Source organism: Hemiscyllium ocellatum, chromosome 4 (genome assembly GCF_020745735.1).
Source record: "Hemiscyllium ocellatum isolate sHemOce1 chromosome 4, sHemOce1.pat.X.cur, whole genome shotgun sequence".
Classification (NCBI taxonomy): domain Eukaryota; kingdom Metazoa; phylum Chordata; class Chondrichthyes; order Orectolobiformes; family Hemiscylliidae; genus Hemiscyllium; species Hemiscyllium ocellatum.
This window is the reverse complement of record NC_083404.1, coordinates 143,341,991-143,365,899: the sequence shown is the minus strand read 5'-3', so window position 1 is coordinate 143,365,899 and position 23,909 is coordinate 143,341,991. Positions and strand designations below refer to the sequence as shown.

Sequence of the window (23,909 nt, the reverse complement as noted above, 5' to 3'; positions counted from 1 at the left end):
CAGACACTATACTGGTAGTGAACGGTTCTCAGGTTGAGTGGAGGCTTCTGTTCCTGGGGGATAGCTCCCTCCTTTGCTCTGAGTTGGGGATTGTGCCCCCCAAGAATTCTCTAACCCCCATGAGCACTGAGTGTGGGTGTGTGTGTCTGTGTGGGTGTCTGTGTGGGCGTCTGTGGGGGCGTCTGTGGGGGCGTCTGTGGGGGCGTCTGTGGGGGGGCGTCTGTGTGGGGGTGTCTGTGTGGGGTGTCTGTGTGGGGGTGTCTGTGTGGGTGTGCGTGTGGGTGTGTGTGTGTCTGTATTTGGAGCTTTCTGTAGGAACAGGTGGGGAGGCTGGAGTGAGACGGACTGCATTGACGGCGGCTGGAGAAGGGTGGGGTGGGGGGAATCCTATCGGCTCTCCGTGTCATCCCCTACCCCCAGCTCCAACATTCCCCAGGGTCACTCCCTGACACTGCCCTGCCTGTGATTAATGAGGACGCTCTGACAAACTTTCCACTTCCCTCGACTTTCCCAAAGCAGCATCATTCCAGCACTGCACAGTCTCACACTCCGGGCTCTGGGCCAACCAGGAGCTGAGAGCTGCAGGGGGAGAGGGGGAGGGAGGGAGAGAGAGAGGGGGGGGGGAGGGGGGGGGGGGGGGAGAGGGAGAGGGAGAGAGGGGGAGAGGGAGATGGGAGGGGGAGGGGGAGAGGGGAAGGGAGAGGGAGTGGGAGAGGTGGAGAGAGAGGGAGAGGAGGAGAGGGAGAGGGAGAGAGAGGGTAGGGGAGAGTGGGGGAAGGGGACGGACTTAGCTTGTCCCATCTCTCTCGGCCTTCCTGCCTTCTCAATAACCCTGAGCCATGAGGTGAGGTAGTGTGGATTACCTCCGAGTGAACTCACAGTCTCATCACTCGTGCCCTTTACAATAAACACTGCAACAAACTCAATAACAGATCATCATTCACAAAGCTGCTGGGACAGACCATACTCCAGACACTGCATCACCCAGCAAACACCCTTCCCCCATCCCTGGGGGAACCTGGAACCACAGCCACTGCAGTCACACGGCACCAGGCAGGAGATCTGCCCCCATCAGCCAAGGGCGAACTGATCAGAGCGGGGAGATGATGTTAGGACCGGCCTGGAGCTCAGTGAGGCCACACCTGAAGGATTGGATGTATTAGATTACTTACTATTAGATTAGATTACTTACAGTGTGGAAACAGGCCCTTCGGCCCAACAAGTCCACACTGACCCGCCGAAGCGCAACCCACCCATACCCCTACATTTACCCCTTACCTAACACTACGGGCAATTTAGCATGGCCAATTCACCTGACCCGCACATCTTTGCGACTGTGGGAGGAAACCGGAGCACCCGGAGGAAACCCACGCAGACACGGGGAGAACGTGCAAACTCCACACAGTCAGTCGCCTGAGGCGGGAATTGAACCCGGGTCTCAGGCGCTGTGAGGCAGCAGTGCTAACCACTGTGCCACCGTGCCGCCCAAATTCTGTAATTCTGGTCCCCACACCATGGGGAAGGTGGGATTACACTGGAACATGTGCACATGAGATTCACCAGGATGTTCCCGAGGTTAGAGTATTTCAGCGACGGAGAGAGGCTGGATAGCCTCAGCTGACAGCACAGAGGGCTGAGGGGGGGCCTGATGGAGGGGTGTAAGATTATGAGGGACATGAACCGACTGGATAGGACGCAGCTGTTCCCTTACTGAAGGGTCAATAACAAGGCAATACCATTTGAAGGTAAAAGGCAGGAAGTTTAGAGAGGATTGAGGTAAAGTGTTTTCACCCAGAGGGTGATGGGAGTGAGACAGGAAACTGCACACCTGAAATATCCCAGCGTTCAGTGCTTTGGGTGTAATGCTGGAGGGTGGGGCGTGTGTAGACGGGTTGGTGCAGACTCAATGCACTGAAGGACTTCTTCAATGACTCGGTATAAACGATCAGGATGGCTTTGCTCAGTGTTTTCATGATCCATTGGATGGAGACAGTGGGCTGGGACAGTGTTTATTCCCCTTCCCTAATTACCCCTGGTAGGATCAAAATGTTAGCTTTGCTTTCTATCCACAGAGGCTGCCAGATCTGTTGAGTTTCTCCAGCCATTTCCAGGCCCAACATCTCCTCTTCCTCAGGCAGCTGAGGAAATTTAGCATGACAGCAAATACCCTTACCAACTTTTATAGGTGGGCCAGCGAGAGCATTCTGTCTGGGTGTATCACTACCTGGTATGGTAACTGTACCATGTGAGATCGGAGACAGTTACAGAGAGTGGGGAACTCGGACTGGACAATCACAAAGGCCACCCTCCCATCTATAGAATCCATCTACCAGGCCCGCTCTCAAGGAAAGGCTGCCAGCATTCTCAAAGATCCATCACACCCTGGCAATGTTTTTCTACAGCCTCTACCATCAGGGAGAAGGTACAGAAGCCTGAACACACACACCAGCCGGTTTCGAAACGGTTCCTACCCTGTAGTTAGAATACTGAATGGCCTCACAAACTCTGAACATTCCCCTGTCCCTGTGTTTTAGTGTTTGCCGCTGTTTCCCTGTTATTTACTATCGATGCTCCTTAACTCTGGGACCTGCCTGTGTTGCTCACAAGACAAAGCTTCTCACTGAGCCCCGGTACACAGGACAATCAATTCAATTCAAATCAATTTACAGGAATATTCATCAGGGTGCTGGCAAATGGGACTAGGTTAGTTTAGGATAACTAGTTGGCAAAGACAAGATGGGCCGAAGGGTCTGTTCCTGTGCTGTACACCTGTGATTCAACACTCTTCCAGCATTCCTGTCTGGACTGAGGAACCTTGCCAACACCACCAGAAATTCAGCCGGAGATATCTGCACTGGGATAACCACCCAGCAGGAAATCCCTGACCCACAGGCATCAGGATCACACACAGGAAACAGATGGTGGCATTGTGGGTCTACCCACAGCACATGGACTGCAGCGGGTCAGGAAGGCAGCTCACCCCCACCTTCTCAAGGGGCAACTAGGGACAGGGGCAGTAAATACTGGGGCCAGTCAGTGACCCCCATGTCCCACAAAATGAACAAAACATTAAACCTGTCCTTCACACCTGGTTCAGCATGTCCTTTTGTTTGTCTATCCCTCTCCCTCTCCCCGTGAGCTCCCTCTCCCTCTCCCCGTGAGCTCCCTCTCCCTCTCCCCGTGAGCTCTCTTTCCCTCTCCCTCTCCCCGTGAGCTCTCTCTCCCTCTCCCCGTGAGCTCCCTCTCCCTCTCTCCCTGAGCTCCCTCTCCCTCTCCCTCTCCCCGTGAGCTCCCTCTCCCTCTCCCTCTCCCCGTGAGCTCCCTCTCCCTCTCTCCCTGAGCTCTCTCTCCCTCTCTCCCTGAGCTCCCTCTCCCTCTCCCCGTGAGCTCCCTCTCCCTCTCCCCGTGAGCTCCCTCTCCCTCTCCCCGTGAGCTCCCTCTCCCTCTCCCTCTCCCCGTGAGCTCTCTCTCCCTCTCCCTCTCTCCCTGAGCTCTCTCTCCCTCTCCCCGTGAGCTCCCTCTCCCTCTCTCCCTGAGCTCCCTCTCCCTCTCTCCCTGAGCTCTCTCTCCCTCTCTCCCTGAGCTCCCTCTCCCTCTCCCCGTGAGCTCCCTCTCCCTCTCCCCGTGAGCTCCCTCTCCCTCTCTCCCTGAGCTCTCTCTCCCTCTCCCCGTGAGCTCCCTCTCCCTCTCTCCCTGAGCTCCCTCTCCCTCTCTCCCTGAGCTCTCTCTCCCTCTCTCCCTGAGCTCCCTCTCCCTCTCCCCGTGAGCTCCCTCTCCCTCTCCCCGTGAGCTCCCTCTCCCTCTCTCCCTGAGCTCCCTCTCCCTCTCCCCGTGAGCTCCCTCTCCCTCTCCCCGTGAGCTCCCTCTCCCTCTCTCCCTGAGCTCCCTCTCCCTCTCTCCCTGAGCTCCCTCTCCCTCTCCCCGTGAGCTCCCTCTCCCTCTCCCCGTGAGCTCCCTCTCCCTCTCCCCGTGAGCTCCCTCTCCCTCTCTCCCTGAGCTCTCTCTCTCCCCTCTCCCTCTCTCCCCGTGAGCTCCCTCTCCCTCTCCCCGTGAGCTCCCTCTCCCTCTCCCCGTGAGCTCCCTCTCCCTCTCTCCCGTGAGCTCTCTCTCCCTCTCTCCCCGTGAGCTCCCTCTCCCTCTCCCCGTGAGCTCCCTCTCCCTCTCCCCGTGAGCTCCCTCTCCCTCTCTCCCTGAGCTCTCTCTCCCTGAGCTCTCTCTCCCTCTCTCCCTGAGCTCCCTCTCCCTCTCCCCGTGAGCTCCCTCTCCCTCTCCCCGTGAGCTCTCTCTCCCTCTCTCCCTGAGCTCCCTCTCCCTCTCTCCCTGAGCTCCCTCTCCCTCTCCCCGTGAGCTCCCTCTCCCTCTCCCCGTGAGCTCTCTCTCCCTCTCCCCCTGAGCTCCCTCTCCCTCTCTCCCTGAGCTCCCTCTCCCTCTCTCCCTGAGCTCCCTCTCCCTCTCCCCGTGAGCTCCCTCTCCCTCTCTCCCTGAGCTCTCTCTCCCTCTCTCCCTGAGCTCTCTCTCCCTCTCTCCCTGAGCTCCCTCTCCCTCTCTCCCCCTGAGCTCCCTCTCCCTCTCCCCGTGAGCTCTCTCTCCCTCTCTCCCTGAGCTCCCTCTCCCTCTCTCCCTGAGCTCTCTCTCCCTCTCTCCCTGAGCTCCCTCTCCCTCTCTCCCCCTGAGCTCCCTCTCCCTCTCCCCGTGAGCTCTCTCTCCCTCTCTCCCTGAGCTCCCTCTCCCTCTCTCCCTGAGCTCCCTCTCCCTCTCTCCCCGTGAGCTCCCTCTCCCTCTCCCCGTGAGCTCCCTCTCCCTCTCTCCCTGAGCTCCCTCTCCCTCTCTCCCTGAGCTCCCTCTCCCTCTCCCCGTGAGCTCCCTCTCCCTCTCCCCGTGAGCTCTCTCTCCCTCTCTCCCTGAGCTCTCTCTCCCTCTCTCCCTGAGCTCTCTCTCCCTCTCTCCCTGAGCTCTCTCTCCCTCTCCCCCTGAGCTCTCTCTCCCTCTCCCCCTGAGCTCTCTCTCCCTCTCCCCCTGAGCTCTCTCTCCCTCTCTCTGTGGTAAATGGACAGGAAGCAGGGAATGGGTAAAAATGGGACATTTTCAATTTGGCAGGAAACACAGCAAATTGGAGCACAGGTTGGCCATTCAGCCCATCAATCCTGCTCTGCCATTCGATACAATCACAGCTGATCATCCCAACTCAATACTGTGTTCCTGTTTTCTCCTTTGATCAGAACAATACCTAATTCCTTCTGAACTTACACAGAGACAGAGAGTAATGTGACCACACTGGCCAGTGATCCAAACCCAGGAGGAATGTGGGCTCTGAGGAAGACACAGAGACTGCACACGTTCAGTGAGTGCCCAGTGGGGTGGTCGATAGAATATCATGTGGAAGGTGTAAAGTTCCTCATCAAAATAAGCAAGCAGAACATTTATAAAAAGATGTGGAACTTGTTTTAATAAAACCCAAAGAAGTGCAGATTCTGGAAATTGGAAACAAACAGAAATTGCTGGAGAAACTCAGCAGGTCTGGCAGCATCCATGGAGAGAGAAACAGAGTTAATGTTTTGGGTCCAGTGGCCCTTCCTCAGAAACTTGTTGCTTAGAGAAATGTGGCCATACTCAGAGATGGTATCTGGTTGGGTATATGAATAGGAAGGGTTTGGAGGGATATGGGCCAGGTGTTGGCAGGTGGGACTAGATTGGGTTGGGATATCTGGTTGGCATGGACGGGTTGGACTGAAGGGTCTGTTTCCATGCTGTACATCTCTATGACTCGATGGCTGTACAGAACATTGTAAGTTAGAAGATTCTGTCAGATCTGCAAAGTTTCTCCAGCAATCTCTGTTCCTCTTCCTGGTCAATTTTCTCTCTGGACCCTCTCCAGTTTATAACATAGTGACCAGAATTGCACAGAATTCTCTAAATGTGGTCTACCCAAGTTTAATAGAGTTTAAGCAGATCTTACCTGCTTTATGATGCTGGCCTTCTAGAAATAAAACCTAATGTTTGGTTTGAATATCCAGGACCTTATTAATATGCATGATGTCAGTGATGAGTCTGAGATGTTCTCCCAGGTTTTGCTGCTCATTGAGAGCTGTTTTCCAGGTAATGGGAGCATCTTATCTTCCTCACTACAGCAGCATTTCACATCACAGCCAACCATTTGGGAATTCTACAAGTTCATTGGTTGTATTGTCCCCATTCACTCCCCAATTTGGCATCACTTCAGATTCAGAGATTGTATTTTTGGTTCCAGGGTCGGAATTGTTTGAACTGATTGTGAATGGCTGTAGTCCCAGCGCTGACTGAAACCTGGTGCAGTCAGAGAAGGTACACGTGGGGACCAACCCTGAGGATACTGCAGCTGGGAAAGGGAAGCTGAAAGTGAGAGTCTGTACCTGAACCGTCCTGGGACCAGAGACAGAGAGAGGGTTTTAAACTGAATCCTGAGGGCACGGGATTAAATCTACAAGGATGGAGTAAATCAAAGAGTTGAAAAGAGGCAAGTAAGTAAGGAATTCATTTCGGAAATGGCCAATGTATAGGGAAAGTACAGGGAGTACAAATTGAAAAGTAAATCTACATCCAGAGAATACAAAAACAGATGAAGCAGTAAAACGAAGGCCTGTATCTGAATGCATGGAGCAGCAGGAATAATACAACTCCAATTTATTTCAGTTTGTGGGAGAGTAGAGTCAGTCCGAGACTGGTATTGTAAACTTTTAAAAATGGGCTGGAAAATAGCAGGTGGAGTTCAATCTGGATAAACGCGAGGTATTGTATTTGAATACAACAAGCAAGGGTAGAACTTGTACAATTAATGGTAGGGCTTGGGTAGTATTGTAGAAAAGAGGGACCCGGGGTGCAGGTACATAATTCTTTGAAGCATCTGTCACATATAGAGAGGGTGGTTAAAAAGGCATTTGACACACATGCCTTCATTGCTCAGTCCTTTGAGTTTAGGAGTTGGGAAGTCATGTTGAGGTTGTACAGGACATTGGTGAAGTCTCTTCTGGAATACAGTGACCAGTTCTGGTCACCCAGTTATAGCAAGGATATTAGTAAACTGGAGAGGATTCAGAGGAGATTTATCAGGATGTTGCCAGGCAGGGAAAGTTGGAGTAATGAAGAAAAGCTGGGACTTATTTTTGACTGGAGCAGGGGAGGTTGAGATGCAATCTGATAGGAGTTTATAAAATAATAAGGGTATAGATAGAGTGAAGGATAGTTGCCTTTTCCCTCGGATGGAGGATTCCAAGACCAGGGGCACATTTTTAAAGTGAGAGGAGAGAGATTTAAAGAGATCCATGACAGGCAAAGTTTTTACACAGAGGGTAGTTTGTGTGTGGAATGACCTTCTTGCGGGAGTGATACAATTGCCCATTAAAAAGACATTTGGATAGATACACGATTAGGAAAGGGTTTGGAGAGATCTGGGCCAGGAGCAGGCAGGCGGGACCAGTCTAGTTTGGGATTATGTTTGGCACGGACTGGTTGGACACTATGACTGTATGACTCTATCACTTCAAGATCACAAAAGCAGAAAACTAACTAAACTGAACTGGCAACATACAAAAACCTCCCCACACACACACACACACACACACTACCCCCCCAGCTCCCCCCACACACACTACGCCCCCAGCTCCCCCCACACACACACACACTACGCCCCCAGCTCCCCCCACACACACACACTACCCCCCCCAGCTCCACACACACACACTACCCCCCCAGCTCCACACACACACACACACTACCCCCCCCAGCTCCACACACACACACTACCCCCCCCCAGCTCCACACACACACACTACCCCCCCAGCTCCACACACACACACTACCCCCCCCAGCTCCACACACACACACTACCCCCCCCAGCTCCACACACACACACAACCCCCCCCAGCTCCACACACACACACACCCCCCCCCCCCAGCTCCACACACACACACACACCCCCCCCAGCTCTCACACACACACACCCCCCCCCAGCTCTCACACACACACCCCCCCCCAGCTCCACACACACACACACACCCCCCCCCCAGCTCCACACACACACACACCCCCCCCACCTCACACACACACACCCCCCCCAGCTCTCACACACACACCCCCCCCCAGCTCCACACACACACACACACACACACGTTTTGAAACAGTTTCTACCCTACCGTTGTTAGAATACTGAATGGACTCACAAACTCTTAACATTCCCCTGTCCCTGTGTTTTAGTGTTTGCCGCTGTTTCCCTGTTATTTACTATTGATGCTCCTTAACTCTGGGACCTGCCTGTGTTGCTCACAAGACAAAGCTTCTCACTGAGCCCCGGTACACGGGACAATCAATTCAATTCATTCATTCAGGCTTAGGTTAACGGTGGTACAGTGGAAGACATTTAAGAAGGTATTTGGAATACATCAAACCAATAGATTTCAATAAGAAAATTCAAAGCAATGGACCCACCAGGTGTAGTTAATTAAAAAGAAACAAGATCATCTCAGTCGTACAGAAACACAGACAAAATGGGACCATCTCCCTCATTTAATGTGATCATGGTTGATCTTCAACTCTCCACTAAACTCCCCTCCACCCATAGCCCTTGGCAACATTAGTCTCTGGAAATCTATTTAATTTTTAAACATACTCAGTGACTCTGTCTGGTCGAGAATTCCACAGGTTGACCACCATCTGAGTGAAGAAATATTTCCTCATCTCAGTCCTAAATGTCTTACCCCAGTCCTGAGCCTGTGACCCCTGGTTCTGGACTCCCCTCCCACAGGAGACATCCTCCCTTCATATCATCTGTGCAGCCTGGTTAGAATTGTTTACTTTTCAATCATTCTCATTCTTCAAACTTTCAGTAAATGCAGACCTTGAACCTGTCTCTTCCCATGGGACAGTCCTGCCATCCCAATTTCAGCCTATTGAACTTTTATTGCACTCCCTCTGTGGCAAGTATATCTTGTCTTAGGTAGGGAGATCAAATCTGCAAACACTACTCCAGCTGTGGTCAAGCATCCCTGCTCCTGAACTCAAATCCTCTTGCAGTGAAGGCCAACACACTAATTGATTGCTGCCCGTGCCTGTCTCCTTTCATTGACCTGATGTACAAGGACACCCAGATCCATTTGTATATCCACACTTCCCAAAATATTTCCATTCAAATAATAATCTGCCTTTTTGTTTCTCACACTAAGGTATGCATTCTGTTATTCAGAACTTTGTATTTCTGCATTTTTCTGATTTGTTCTCATTGGAGAAAAGAAGGTTTAGGGGTGACTTGATAGAGGTGTACAAGATGATTAGGGGTTTAGATAGGGTTGACCATGAGAACCTTTTTCCACGTATGGAGTCAGATATTACGAGGGGCATAGCTTTAAATTAAGGGGAGGTAGGTATAGGACAGATGTTAGGGGTAGATTCTTTACTCAGCGAGTCGTGAGTTCATGGAATGCCCTGCCAGTAGCAGTGGTGGACTCTCCCTCTTTATGGGCATTTAAACGGGCATTGGATAGGCATATGGAGGATAGTGGACTAGTGTAGGTTAGGTGGGCTTGGATCGGCGCAACATCGAGGGCCAAAGGGCCTGTACTGCGCTGTATTTTTCTATGTTCTATGTTCTATGTTGTTTCTATGATTCTGTATTTGTGAATGTCTGCATTGCTGGATTTTTTACTTCCTTATTTTTGTCTTTCTTTTCCCAAAGAATTTATATTAAAATGTCCGTACCTCAGTATTTTTGTAGCCAAGGTGATGGCATGGTAAATAGACACTTGTACACAAGGACTATCTCGGGCGATGAAGCTAATTCCGTTCAATGGTTCCACACTGGACCATTTCTGCTGCGTGTTTGACCAGGCAAATTTTCTCAATCACCTTAAAACCTCTACATTCTCACTCCCACCCAGACTGTGGGTGGGTGGGTGGGTGGCAGAAGATCAGACGTGATATTAAATGAATGAAAGTGCAAAGAATGACTAAACAATTCTTTAAAAATAAAACATGCAAGGGCAGGCTGGCCAGGCAGAGACTTTAAAAACAAAAACAGAAATTGCTGGAAAAGCTCAGCAGGTCTGGCGGCATCTGTGGAGAGAAATCAGAGTTAATGTTTCCAATTGAGTGACCCTTCCTCAGAACTGAAGCTTTTCAATAGAGATTTATAGAAAGAAATGTCAATAAAGGGAGAGTTGATTGCGTAGACAGAATCAATCGAGAAAAATAAGGAGGTGGTGGGTGAATTGAAGAGGTATTTTCTATCATTCTTCATTCAAGAGGGTCCAAACTCAGCAATTCATCAGGAAATGGGAGGGAGGGACAAATTCAGAAAGATCGGAATCACCAGATGGTGCCTGGTTTGTTTGGGAGGGTTTTGGTGATGAGGAGAAATTGGACAGACTGGGGCTGAGAGAGCACACGATAGTGATGGAGAAATGATGGGGGACACATCTGGGGCAGACAGAAAGGAACCTTTCCATTGGTTGGAGGATCAGTGACTGGGACAGGGTGAATCTGGACCTTACTGCCGGGGGGGGGGGAGGGGGTTGGGGGGAGTGGGGGGAGCAGTGGGGGGGGAGGGAGGGGGTGCAGAAACCCTCATCGCATTGAAGAAAGATTTCGATCTGTCACTTGCAATGCCCAGACAAACAAGGTCATCTTTTAATCTTTGACTTCTTGGAGTAACTCACTCTCGGTTTATACCTTCCTGCTGTCTCAGAACCCACTCAGAGAGTTCACCCTTCATTCTACACTCCCTGACTGGACAATTAGAATAAAGAACATTTACAGCCCAGGAACAGACCCTTCAGCCGTCCAAGCCTAGGCCGATCCAAATCCACTGTCTAAACCTGTCAGTCAATTCCTAAACATCTGTATCCCTCTGCTCCCCACCTTCAAATGCATCTGTCTGGATGCATCTTAAATGAATCTACCGTGCCTGCCTCTCCCACCCCTGCTGGCAACATGTTCCAAACGCCCACCCCCCTCTGTGTGAAGTACTTACCGCATGTACCCCCCTTAAACTTTCCACCTCTCACCTTGAAAGCATGACCTCTCGTTATTGAATCCTTCACCCTGGGAAAAAGCTTGTCTCTATCCACCCCGGTTCTGGAGTATTGATTAGATTAGCTTACTTACAGTGTGGAAACAGGCCCTTCGGCCCAACAAGTCCACACCGACCCACTGAAGCGCAACCCACCCATACCCCTACCCCTACATTTACCCCTTACCTAACACTACGGGCAATTTAGCATGGCCAATTCACCTGACCTGCACATCTTTGGACTGTGGGAGGAAACCGGAGCACCCGGAGGAAACCCACGCAGACACGGGGAGAACGTGCAAACTCCACACAGTCAGTCGCCTGAGTCAGGAATTGAACCCGGGTCTCTGGCGCTGTAAGGCAGCAGTGCTAACCACTGCGCCACCGTGCCGCCCACAGTAGAATGGTGCTGGAAAAACACAGCAGTTCAGGCAGCATCTGAGGAGCAGGGAAATCAACGTTTCGGGCAAAAGCCCTTCATCACCCTGTCTATACCCTTCATGATTTTGTAAACCTCAGTCAGGTCCCCCCTCAATCTCCTATTTTCTAGTGAAAATAAACCCAACCTTCATCTAGCAACTTGGCTGCTTCCTCAAAGAGCTCCATTAAGTTTTGACTCGATTCCCTACAGTGTGGAAGCAGGCCCTTCGGCCCAACCAATTGGTACAGCACCATCTCCCCCACACAGACCCATGTTGCCTATCACTGATAAGCCCATTCCTTTCCAAATATAAATAGATCCTATCCCTCAGCACCCTCTCCAGCAACTTCCCCACCACCCACGTCAGGCTCACTGGTCTGTAGTTACCCAGAATATCCCTACTACCCTTCTTGTGTTTAAGGATGCCACAAAGATATCTGTTAGGGCCCCAGCTATTTCCTCTCTCGCCTCCCTCAGCAACCTGGGATAGATCCCATCCAGTCCTGGGGATTTGTCCACCTTAATAAGCTCTAGCCTACCCAACACATCTTCCCTACTTATGTCAACATGATCCAGACTAATCAAACTTCTATCTCTAATCTCAGCATTCATCATGCCCCTCTCCTCAGTGAACACTGATGCAAAGTAATCATTCAGAATCTCACCCATTCTATCAGGTTTGGCACACAGCCTTCCTTCGTTATCCCTTAGTGGACCAATCCTTTCTCTAGTTACCCGCTTACTTTTTATATAAGAATAAAATACTTTGGGATTCTCCTTAATTCTGCTTGCTAAAGCTATTTCATGACCCCTTTTAGCCGCTTGATTCCTCATTTAAGATTTGTCCTTCTCTTCCGATATTCCTCCAGGGCCTGTTCTGTTCTCAGCTGCCTAGACCTTATATACGCTTCCCTTTTCCTCTCGGCTAGTTGTATAGTTTCTCCTGTCATCCACAGTTCACAAATCTTACCCTTCCTATCCTTTGCCTTCAACTGGACATGCCTATCCTGCACTAGAGTCATACAGTCATAGAGATGTACAGCATGGAAACAGACCCTTCGGCCGAACCCGTCCATGCTGACCAGATATCCTAACCTAATCTAGTCCCACCTGCCAGCACCCGGCCCATATCCCTCCAAACCCTTCCTATTCATATACCCATCCAAATGCCTCTTAAATGTTGTAATTGTACCAGCCTCCACCACGTCCTCTGGCAACTCATTCCATACACGTACCACCCTCTGGGTGAAAAGGTTGTCCCTTAGGTCTCTTTTATATCTTTCCCCTCTCACCCTAAACCTATGCCCTCTAGTTCTGGACTCCCCGACCCCAGGGAAAAGACTTTGTCCATGTATCCTATCCATGACCCTCATAATTTTGTAAACCTCTATAAGGTCACCCCTCAGCCTCCGACGCTCCAGGGAAAACAGCCCCAGCCTGTTCAGCCTCTCCCTGTAGCTCAGATCCTCCAACCCTGGCAACATCCTTGTAAATCTTTTCTGAACCCTTTCAAGTTTCACAACATCTTTCCGATAGGAAGGAGACCAGAATTGCACGCAATATTCCAACAGTGGCTTAACCAATGTCCTGTACAGCCGCAACATGACCTCCCAACTCCTGTACTCAATACTCTGACCAATAAAGGAAAGCATACCAAATGCCGCCTTCACTATCCTATCTACCTGCGACTCCACTTTCAAGGAGCTATGAACCTGCACTCCAAGGTCTCTTTGTTCAGCAACACTCCCTAGGACCTTACCATTAAGTGTTTAAGTTCTGCTAAGATTTGCTTTCTTGAAATGCAGCACCTCACATTTATCTGAATTAAACTCCATCTGCCACTTCTCAGCCCATTGGCCCATCTGGCCAGATCCTGTTGTAATCTGAGGTAACCCTCTTCGCTGTCCACTACACCTCCAATTTTGATGTCATATGCAAACTTACTAACTGTACCTCTTATGGGTAAAAAATGAGGTCTGCAGATGCTGGAGATCACAGTTGAAAATGTGTTGCTGGTTAAAGCACAGCAGGTCAGGCAGCATCCAAGCAATAGGAAATTCGACGTTTCAGGCCAGAGCCCTTCATCAGGAATGAGGAGAGGGTGCCAGGCAGGCTAAGATAAAAGGTAGGGAGGAGGGACTTGGGGGAGGGGTGATGGAGATGTGATAGGTGGAAGGAGGTCAAGGTGAGGGTGATAGGCCGGAGTGGGGTGGGGACGGAGAGGTCAGGAAGAAGATTGCGGGTTAGGAGGGCGGTGCTGAGTTCGAGGGAATTGACTGAGACAAGGTGGGGGGAGGGGAAGTGAGGAAACTGGAGAAATCCGAGTTCATCCCTTGTGGTTGGAGGGTTCCCAGGCGGAAGATGAGGCGCTCTTCCTCCAACCGTCGTGTTGTTATGTTTTGCCGATGGAGGAGTCCAAGGACCTGCATGTCCTTGGTGGAGTGGGAGGGGGAGTTAAAGTGTTGAGCCACGGGGTGGTTGGGTTGGTTGGTCCGTGCGTCCCTGAGGTGTTCTCTGAAGTGTTCCGCAAGTAAGCGGCCCGTCTCCCCAATATAGAGGAGGCCACATCGGGTGCAGCGGATGCAATAGATGATGTGTGTGGAGGTGCAGGTGAATTTGTGGTGGATATGGAAGGATCCCTTGGGGCCTTGGAGAGAAGCAAGGGAGGAGGTGTGGGCGCAACTTTTACATTTCCTGCGGTTGCAGGGGAAGGTGCCGGGAGTGGAGGTTGGGTTGGTGGGGGGTGTGGACCTGACGAGGGAGTCACGAAGGGAGTGGTCTTTGCAGAACGCTGATAGGGGAGGGGAGGGAAATATATCCCTGGTTGTAAATGACAAAAAGTAGTGGATCCAGCACCGATCCTTGTGGCACTCCACTGGTCACAGGCCTCCAGTCTGAAAAACAACCCTCCACCACCACCCTCTGTCTTCTACCTTTGAGCCAGTTCTGTATCCAAATGGCTAGTTCTCCCTGTATTCCATGAGATCTAACCTTGCTATCAGTCTCCCATGGGGAACCTTGTCAAACGCCTTACTGAAGTCCATATAGATCACATCCACCGCTCTGACCACATCAATCCTCTTTGTTACTTCATCAAAAAACTCAATCAAGTTTGTGAGACATGATTTCCCACGCACAAAGCCATGTTGACTATCCCTAATCAGTCCTTGCCTTTCCGAATACATGTACACCCTGTCCCTCAGGATTCCCTCCAACAACTTGCCCACCACCGAGGTCAGGCTCACCGGTCTATAGTTCCCTGGCTTGTCTTTACCGCCGTTCTTAAACCATGGCACCACGTTTGCCAACCTCCAGTCTTCCGGTAGCTCACCTGTGACTATCGATGATACAAATATCTCAACAAGAGGCCCAGCAATCACTTCTCTAGCTTCCCACAGAGTTCTCGGGTACACCTGATCAGGTCCTGGGGATTTATCCACCTTTACCCGTTTCAAGACATCCAGCACTTCCTCCTCTGTAATCTGGACATTTTGCAAGATGTCACCATCTATTTCCCTACAGTCTATATCTTCCATATTCTTTTCCACAGTAAATACTGATGCAAAATATTAATTTAGTATCTTCCCCATTTTCTGTGGTTCCACACAAAGGCCGCCTTGCTGATCTTTGAGGGGCCCTATTCTCTCCCTAGTTACCCTTTTGTCCTTAATATATTTGTAAAAATCCTTTGAATTCTCCTTAATTCTATTTGCCAAAGCTATCTCATGTCCCCGTTTTGCCCTCCTGATTTCCCTCTTAAGTAGACTCCTACTGCCTTTATACTCTTCTAAGGATTCACTCGATCTATCCTGTCTGTACCTGACATATGCTTCCTTCTTTTTCTTAACCAAACCCTCAATTTCTTTAGTCATCCAGCATTCCTATACCTACCAGCCTTCCCTTTCACCCTGACAGGAATATACTTTCTCTGGATCCTTGTTATCTCATTTCTGAAGGCTTCCCATTTTCCAGCCGTCCCTTTACCTGTGAACATCTGCCTCCAATTAGCTTTCAAAAGTTCTTGCCTAATACTGTCAAAATTGGCCTTTCTCCAATTTAGAACTTCAACTTTTAGATCTGGTCTATCCTTTTCCATCACTATTTTAAATCTAATAGAATTATGGTCACTGGCCCCAAAGTGCTCCCCCACTGACACCTCAGTCACTTGCCCTGCCTTATTTCCCAAGAGTAGGTCAAGTTTTTCACCTTCTCTCGTAGGTACATCCACATACTGAATCAGAAAATTGTCTTGTACACACTTAACAAATTCCTCTCCATCTAAACCTTTAACACTATGGCAGTCCCAGTCGATGTTTGGAAAGTTAAAATCCCCTACCATAACCACCGTATTATTCTTACAGATAGCTGAGATCTCCTTACAAGTTTGTTTCTCAATTTCCCTCTGACTATTGAGGGGGACCTATAATACAATCCCAATAAGGTGATCATCCCTTTCTTATTTCTCAGTTCCACCGAAATACCTTCCCTGGATGTATTTCCAGGAATATCCTCCCTCAGCACAGCTGTAATGCTATCCTTTATCAAAAATGCCACTCCCCCTCCTCTTTTGCCTCCCTTTCTATCCTTCCTGTAGCATTTGTATCCTGGAACATTAATCTGCCAGTCCTGCCCATCCCTGAGCCATGTTTCTGTAATTGCTATGATATCCCAGTCCCATGTTCCTGACCATGCCCTGAGTTCATCTGCCTTCCCTGTTAGGCCCCTTGCATTGAAATAAATGCAGTTTAATTTATTAGTCCTACCTTGTCCCTGCCTGCCCTGACTGTTTGACTCACTTCTGTTCTCAGCTGTACCCGTCTCAGATCGATCTCTTCCCCCCACCCCCCCCCCCCACCTTACGAGTTTAAATCCTCCCAAGCAGTTCTAGCAAATTTCCCTGCCAGTATATTCGTCCCCTTCCAATTTAGGTGCAATGCGTCCTTCTTGTACAGGTCACTTCTACCCCCAAAAGAGATTCCAATTCTCCAAAAAATGTGAATCCTTCTCCCATACACCAGCTCCTCAGCCATGCATTCATCTGCTCTATCCTCCTATTCCTGCCCTCACTAGCTCGTAGCACTGGAAGTAATCCAGATATTACTACCCTTGAGGACCTCCTTTTTAAATTGCTGCCTAACTCTCTGTAATCTCCCTTCAGAATCTCAACCTTTTCCCTTCCTATATCGTTGGTTCCAATGTGGACAATGACCTCCTGCTGGCCCCTCTCCCCTGTGAGAACATTCTGCCCCTCTCTGAGACATCCTTGATCCTGGCACCAGGGAAACAACACACCATTCTGCTTTTTCTCTGCTGGCCACAGAAACGTCTGTCTGTACCTGAGACTACAGAATCCCCTAAAGCAATTGATCTCTTGGAAGCCGACATACCCCTCATTGCATTAGAGCCAGTCTCAATACCAGAAACTTGGCTGTTAGTGCTACGTTCCCCTGAGAATTCATCACCCCCTACATTTTCCAAAACAGCATACCTGTTTGAAATGGATATATCCACAAAAGACTCCTGCCCTAGGTGCCTACCCCCCCTTACCTTTCCAGGAGTTAACCCATCTATGTGACTGTATCGGAGATGATCCCCACTTCCTATAACTGCCATCCATCACATACTGTTGCTGTTGCAAATTCCTCATCGCTTCTATCTGTCTCTCCAACCGATCTACTCAATCTGATAAGATTCGCATCCAACAGCATTTATGGCAGATATAATCCGCAGTAACCCTTAAACTCTCTTTAAACTCCCACATCTGACAAGAAGTACATATCACTGCATTAAAGGTCATTTTTGTTCCTTCACAGTCTACAGACCCAGAAAATAACACCATCTTATTCCTCTACAAAACACTGCCCCAGGTCAAATTAATAGCTGTGGCTTATATTTTAAGTTTAATCAAGAGACTCATCTCCAAAAACATATAATCAAGAAAGAATCCACTATCTTTGAAAGCCTCCCACATCTCAAATGTGGACTTCCCTTCAAATAGCTATGTCCAATCTACATTTCCGAGTTCCTCCCTAAATTTGATATAATTGGCCTTGGCCCAGTTTAGTACTCTTGCCTTAGGACCACTCTCTTTTTTATCTAAGAGTATTATAAGACTTACAGAATTGTGGTCACTGTTCCCAAAGAAATCCCCCACCGCAACTTCTACCACCTATCCTGGCTTGTTCCCCAATACCAGTCCAATATGGCCCCTTCCCTCGTCGGACTATTGACATACTGCGCGAGAAAACACTCCTGGACGCTTCTTACAAATTCTACCCCATCTGATGTTATGTGTATCCCAGTCAATGTTGGGAAAATTAAAATCTCCCATCGCCACTACCCTATTGCCTCTACATCTTTCATAATCTGTTTACCTATTTGTTCTTCTACCTCACGCTCACTGTTGGGAGGTCTGTAATACAGTCCCAACAATGTAACTGCACCCTTCTTATTTCTCAGCTCCACCCGTAATGCCTCACTACCCAAAACCTCCATAGTGCCCTCCTTTAGCACAGCCGTGATATTGTCCTTGCCCAGCAATGCAACCCCACCCCCTCTTTTACTTCCCTCCCTGACCTGTCTGAAATGTCTATATCCTGGAACATTCAGTTGCCAATCATCATGCCCTTCCTTCAACCAAGTCTCTGCAGACACCTTTGTGAGAGTCCAGGGAAGTGAGATAGATTCTCTCAACACGCAGATACGTTCTGGTCCACCCTTGAAGAATACACGGCTGTATTTCCGAAGATTCTTCCCTGTGTATGGAAGATCCTTACCATTCTTCCTGTAGAGAGAGAGCTCCACCTTTCTCTCTTCGGAGCTGCCCAGGGCCTGCCTGATTTGAGAGATGGCTGTCTTCCTGGTCCCTGGGCCATGGAGGAAGTCACAACAGGCTGGTTTCTGCATCACCTCCGCTCGAGAATAGCCAGACATCTCACAGAAAGCATCGTTACAGAAGATGATGGCACAGTTCACCACTCGCGCATTGCCAATGAGAAACGTCCGATCTACACGGAGAGGGGGGAGGGGAGCAGTAACACACAGACAGCAGCACCGTGGAAACAGGGACAACAACCCCACAAACATACCACTCACACCCCCACCCTGAAACACACTCCTCTTCCCTCGAAGGGATGGAGTGGATTGGCTACTCCACATTCGGGGCTATCGGGTCACTGGGTGAGAGACAGCAGGGAATACCATGGTCCAATAGGGAGCCAGTTATTGCAATAAGGACAGGGATATCTTGGACTGGGCCCCAAGCAATGCAGTGTGGTCAAGGGGCAGATACATTACTCTGTATCTAACCCCGTGCTGTCCCTGTCCCTGGGATTGGGGGACAGTGTAGAGGGAGCTTTACTCTGTATATAACCCCACGCTGTCCCTGTCCCTGGGATTGGGGGACAGTGTGGAGGGAGCCTTACTCTGTATCTAACCCCGTGCTGTCCCTGACCTGGGAGTGTTTGATGGGGGACAGTGTAGAGGGAGCTTTACTCTGTATCTGAGCCCGTGCTGTACCTGTCCCTGGGAGTGTTTGATGGGGACAGTGTAGAGGGAGCTTTACTCTGTATCTAACCCCGTGTTGTCCCTGTCCCTGGGATTGGGGGACAGTGTAGAGAGAGCTTTACTCTGTATCTAACCCCATGCTGTCCCTGTCCCTGGGAGTGTTTGATGGGAGGGACAGTGTAGAGGGAGCTTTACTCTGTATCTAACCCCGTACAGTCCCTGTCCCTGGGGGTGTTTGATGGGGACAGTGTAGAGGGAGCTTTACTCTGTATCTAACTCCGTGCTGTCCCTGTCCTGGGAGTGTGTGATGGGAGGACAGTGTAGAGGGAGCTTTATTCTGTATCTAACCCCGTGCTGTCCCTGTCCCTGGGGGTGTTTGATGGGAGGTGTCTGACAGCAGGTTGGAACATGAGCCTCGCTGCTGGTTACACTGAGAGGCAGCTCCGAGGCTCCGTTCCGTCCCTCCAGGGATTTTGGGAAAACGTCTTTTGTTGCTATTGTTAAAATATTAAAGGGCTCCAGTCTCTGTCACCCACCCAGACAGCTCTGCATTCATCAGGAGCTCAGGGTTCACCTTGTTCAGGTTAATTAAAGCTGTTCAATGGTGTCTAGACCTGCCCCTTCGGAGGGAACAAACCAACATCCCTGACACTTACAACTCAATGTAGCAGCAAGGGAGTGGGCACTGTCAGGGGGTCAGCGCTGAGGGAGTGGGCACTGTCGGAGGGTCAGTGCTGAGGGAGCGGGCACTGTCAGGGGGTCAGTGCTGAGGGAGTGGGCACTGTCGGAGGGTCAGTGCTGAGGGAGTGGGCACTGTCAGGGGGTCAGTGCTGAGGGAGTGGGCACTGTCGGAGGGTCAGTGCTGAGGGAGTGCCGCACTGTCGGAGGGTCAGTGCTGAGGGAGTGCTGCACTGTCGGAGGGTCAGTGCTGAGGGAGTGGGCACTGTCGGAGGGTCAGTGCTGAGGGAGCGGGCACTGTCGGAGGGTCAGTGCTGAGGGAGTGGGCACTGTCAGGGGGTCAGTGCTGAGGGAGTGGGCACTGTCGGAGGGTCAGTGCTGAGGGAGTGCCGCACTGTCGGAGGGTCAGTGCTGAGGGAGTGCCGCACTGTCGGAGGGTCAGTGCTGAGGGAGCGGGCACTGTCGGAGGGTCAGTGCTGAGGGAGTGGGCACTGTCGGAGGGTCAGTGCTGAGGGAGCGGGCACTGTCGGAGGGTCAGTGCTGAGGGAGCGGGCACTGTCGGAGGGTCAGTGCTGAGGGAGTGGGCACTGTCGGAGGGTCAGTGCTGAGGGAGTGGGCACTGTCAGGGGGTCAGTGCTGAGGGAGTGGGCACTGTCGGAGGGTCAGTGCTGAGGGAGTGGGCACTGTCGGAGGGTCAGTGCTGAGGGAGTGCCGCACTGTCGGAGGGTCAGTGCTGAGGGAGTGGGCACTGTCGGACGGTCAGTGCTGAGGGAGTGGGCACTGTGAGAGGGTCAGTGCTGAGGGAGTGCCGCACTGTCAGAGGGTCAGTGCTGAGGGAGTGGGCACTGTCGGAGGGTCAGTGCTGAGGGAGTGCCGCACTGTCAGAGGGTCAGTGCTGAGGGAGTGGGCACTGTGAGAGGGTCAGTGCTGAGGGAGTGGGCACTGTCGGAGGGTCAGTGCTGAGGGAGTGCCGCACTGTCGGAGGGTCAGTGCTGAGGGAGTGGGCACTGCCGGAGGGTCAGTGCTGAGGGAGTGGGCACTGTCGGAGGGTCAGTGCTGAGGGAGTGCCGCACTGTCAGAGGGTCAGTGCTGAGGGAGTGGGCACTGTCAGAGGGTCAGTGCTGAGGGAGTGCCGCACTGTCAGAGGGTCAGTGCTGAGGGAGTGGGCACTGTGAGAGGGTCAGTGCTGAGGGAGTGGGCACTGTCGGAGGGTCAGTGCTGAGGGAGTGCCGCACTGTCGGAGGGTCAGTGCTGAGGGAGTGGGCACTGTCGGACGGTCAGTGCTGAGGGAGTGGGCACTGTCGGAGGGTCAGTGCTGAGGGAGTGGGCACTGTCGGAGGGTCAGTGCTGAGGGAGTGGGCACTGTCGGAGGGTCTGCTCCTCACTCTAAGCCCCTCGCTGAGCTCAGTCTGACTGCAGCTCCCATGCCCTGCTCATGTCCCATCCTCTGGGCTGGGAGGGCCTGCTGCAGAGTATTTACTGATTCTGAAGTGCACTCCCCTCCCCAGCTGCTGCAGGCTCCCTCACTGCGCGTCACCCCCCAACCCACTCCCCTAACCCCAGCATCCCTCCGCACACCGAGAGGGGGGGGGGGGGGGGGGGAGAGAGAGGAGAGAGAGAGAGAGAGAGAGAGAGAGACGGGGGGGGGGGAACAGAGAGAGAAAGACAGACAGACAAGGAGAGAGAGAGACGGGGGGAGAGAGAGAGACGGGGAGAGAGAGAGAGATGGGGGGAGGGAGAGAAGAGAGAGAAAGAGAGAAAGAGAGAGAGACGGGGAGAGAGAGAGAGATGGGGGGGGAGAGAGAGACGGGGAGAGAGAGAGATGGGGGGGGGAGGGAGAGATGGGGGGGGAGAGAGAGACGGGGAGAGAGAGAGATGGGGGGGGGAGGGAGAGATGAGAGAAAGAAAGAGAGAGAGAGAGAGAGAGAGAGAGAGAAAAAGAAAAAGAGATGAGAGAAAAACTAACTGTCTGTTTCTCTCTGCTCATGTCTCTCTCTCTCTCTCCCCCTCCTTCATCCTCTGCCAATGCCCGTCCCACTCTCGGTTTGTGCTGTACCCTGTAGCTGTTTGGTTTGTGGTCAATCCTGTATTCCCTCTCTCTCCCTCCTTCCTTCCCTCCCTCCTTCCCTGCCTCCCTCTCTCTCTCTCTCGGTGTTTGGTTTATGTGAATGTTTGTCTCTGTCTCGCTCTGTTTTTGATACATAGCTGGCCCCTTCTCCCTCTCTCTCGGACACTGTGCCCCCTCACTGCTCACTTTCCCTATCGCTCCTCCTTTCCCCCTCCCCACAGTCCCCAATTCAGCCCCCACCCCCACCCCGATCCCCGTCCCCCCCCCCGGTTCCCGGACACTTACTGCGACCCTCTAGTTTGCGGATGATGGTGTCGAGGAAGGTGTTCTGGGGAGCGACGTGACCCCTTCGAATTGGCATCCTGTGGCCGAGCGTCTCTCGGAGAGAGTCCCACAGGAATCAGGGACACTTCCCAAACGGCAGAGAGTGAGGAGAGAGCCTCAGGGAGACAGGGATCCTCAGCACGTTGTAGCAAGGGATGAGTAACTCTGATGACAGTCTCCTGCAGCACGACTGCGTTGGTCACTCGAACAGCAGGCTGCAGGCTGAGTGGCCTTCATAGACTCTCTGCATCTATACAACAGGAACCATCACATACCCAATAACTCTCACAGTCAGGGGGGCATCAAAACACCAGCACTGGCCAACACTCGCTCAACCACTCACTGACATGGACACACACCACACACCCCCACACATACCACACCCCCACACACCCTCTCCCCCACACACACTCACCCCCACACCCTCTCCCCCACACCCTCACACCCTCTCCCCCACACCCCCACACCCTCTCCCCAACACCCTCTCCCCCACACCCCCTCCCCCACACAACACCTTCTCAAATTAACTTCAAACTGAACACCACGTACAGCTCTCAGCATGATCACAGAAATTCTGTCTCAACCCAACTCTCTCTCACACACACACACACACACACACACACACACACACACACACACACACTGACCCTCCCCAGGGGGACTGACCCCCACACACTGACCCTCCCCGGGGGACAGACCCCCACACCCTGACCCTCCCCGGGGGGGTATGGGGCTGGGGTTTGTTTTCTCAGTAACCGTGCTGGTGACCACGGCGTGAATTATTCTTTGATGAAATTGCTGAATGTTTAGTTAATGATTCAACTAATTTGCAGAAAAGAATATCCCAGTTTATTGTCCTGAGTAACTTTTAAAATGAATAAATGATCCTCAGTTAGTAACTTTAACCAATAACGGTGTATTGTTTTCCAGCCAATGACTGGCACTCAATCTCAGTTCCCGGTGTACTGTCCTGGTTATCCCCATGACGTGTACTTTGATATCTCTTGTCATTTGGCAATTAACTGTATCCCATTATTCATTGCCTCTGTTCATTGTCCACTTGTTAATTGCCTCTTAGTAATTACTCCAAACGTGTCAGATCTGGGTCAGCAATGTCCTTCGCGGAAGGAGACTGGCTTCCTTACCTGACCCCGGCCTACATGTGACTCCAGACCCACACTCTCATTGCCCCAAACCCCTCTCTGAAATAGGAACTCAGTTTGACCAAGCCTGTCACCAGCAATCACTTATTAATTATCCTGTTCTTAATTACACAATTAATGAGCCCAGTTAGGAATTGTTCTGGTCTTAATTATCAAATCAGTCATTAGTTAATTAAACATCCATTTATAATTCACCCAGTTATTCATTGTCCTAGCCACCCAAACTTGCCCTGGGGAGGGGGGTCTTTTCTGTTAATAAAGCCCCTGCCCGGGGTCTCTGTCTCTGTCTCTGTCTCTGTCTCCAGCAGCTGCGCTCCCTCCATCTCCCTTATTTAGTCAATCCAGCCCCGACTCTTCACACTTACCCAGTGCCACACTCCAGCCCCTCCTGGGTGGGGGCTCACTGCCGTCCGGGGGAGGGGGGGGTGAGGCAGATCCCAGGAACTGACACACTCCGCTACAACTCCCTGACACTGGGCAGAGGGGAGACAGTGGACTCGAGGAGAGAGAGAGAGACAGAGGGAGGGACTGGGGAGAACTGTGTCTGCATTAACCCTGCACTGACCAGAGAGCACAGCAGCAACAGAGAGTCCCAGACACAGGGAAACTCAGGGAGGGGGACAGGGACAGGGAGGGGGACAAAGGGAAGGGGGGCAGGGACAGAGGAGGAGGGGGGGACAGGGACAGGGGAGGGTGGGGTCAGGGAGAGGGAA

The 23,909-nt window shown here is 51.5% G+C and overlaps 1 protein-coding gene across 1 annotated transcript in view; it reads right to left on the bottom strand.

Moving 5' to 3' along the window:
• kcnh2b (potassium voltage-gated channel, subfamily H (eag-related), member 2b) overlaps window positions 1-22,070 on the bottom strand; it is a 99,926-nt gene extending 77,856 nt beyond the window's left edge. The window contains exons 1-2 of the mRNA XM_060824075.1: window positions 21,995-22,070; window positions 18,234-18,464 (exon numbers count right to left, since the gene is read on the bottom strand). Coding sequence (XP_060680058.1) covers window positions 18,234-18,464; window positions 21,995-22,070 — 307 coding nt within the window. The remainder of the gene's footprint in view (window positions 1-18,233; window positions 18,465-21,994) is intronic.
• Between the last annotated feature and the right edge of the window lie 1,839 nt (window positions 22,071-23,909).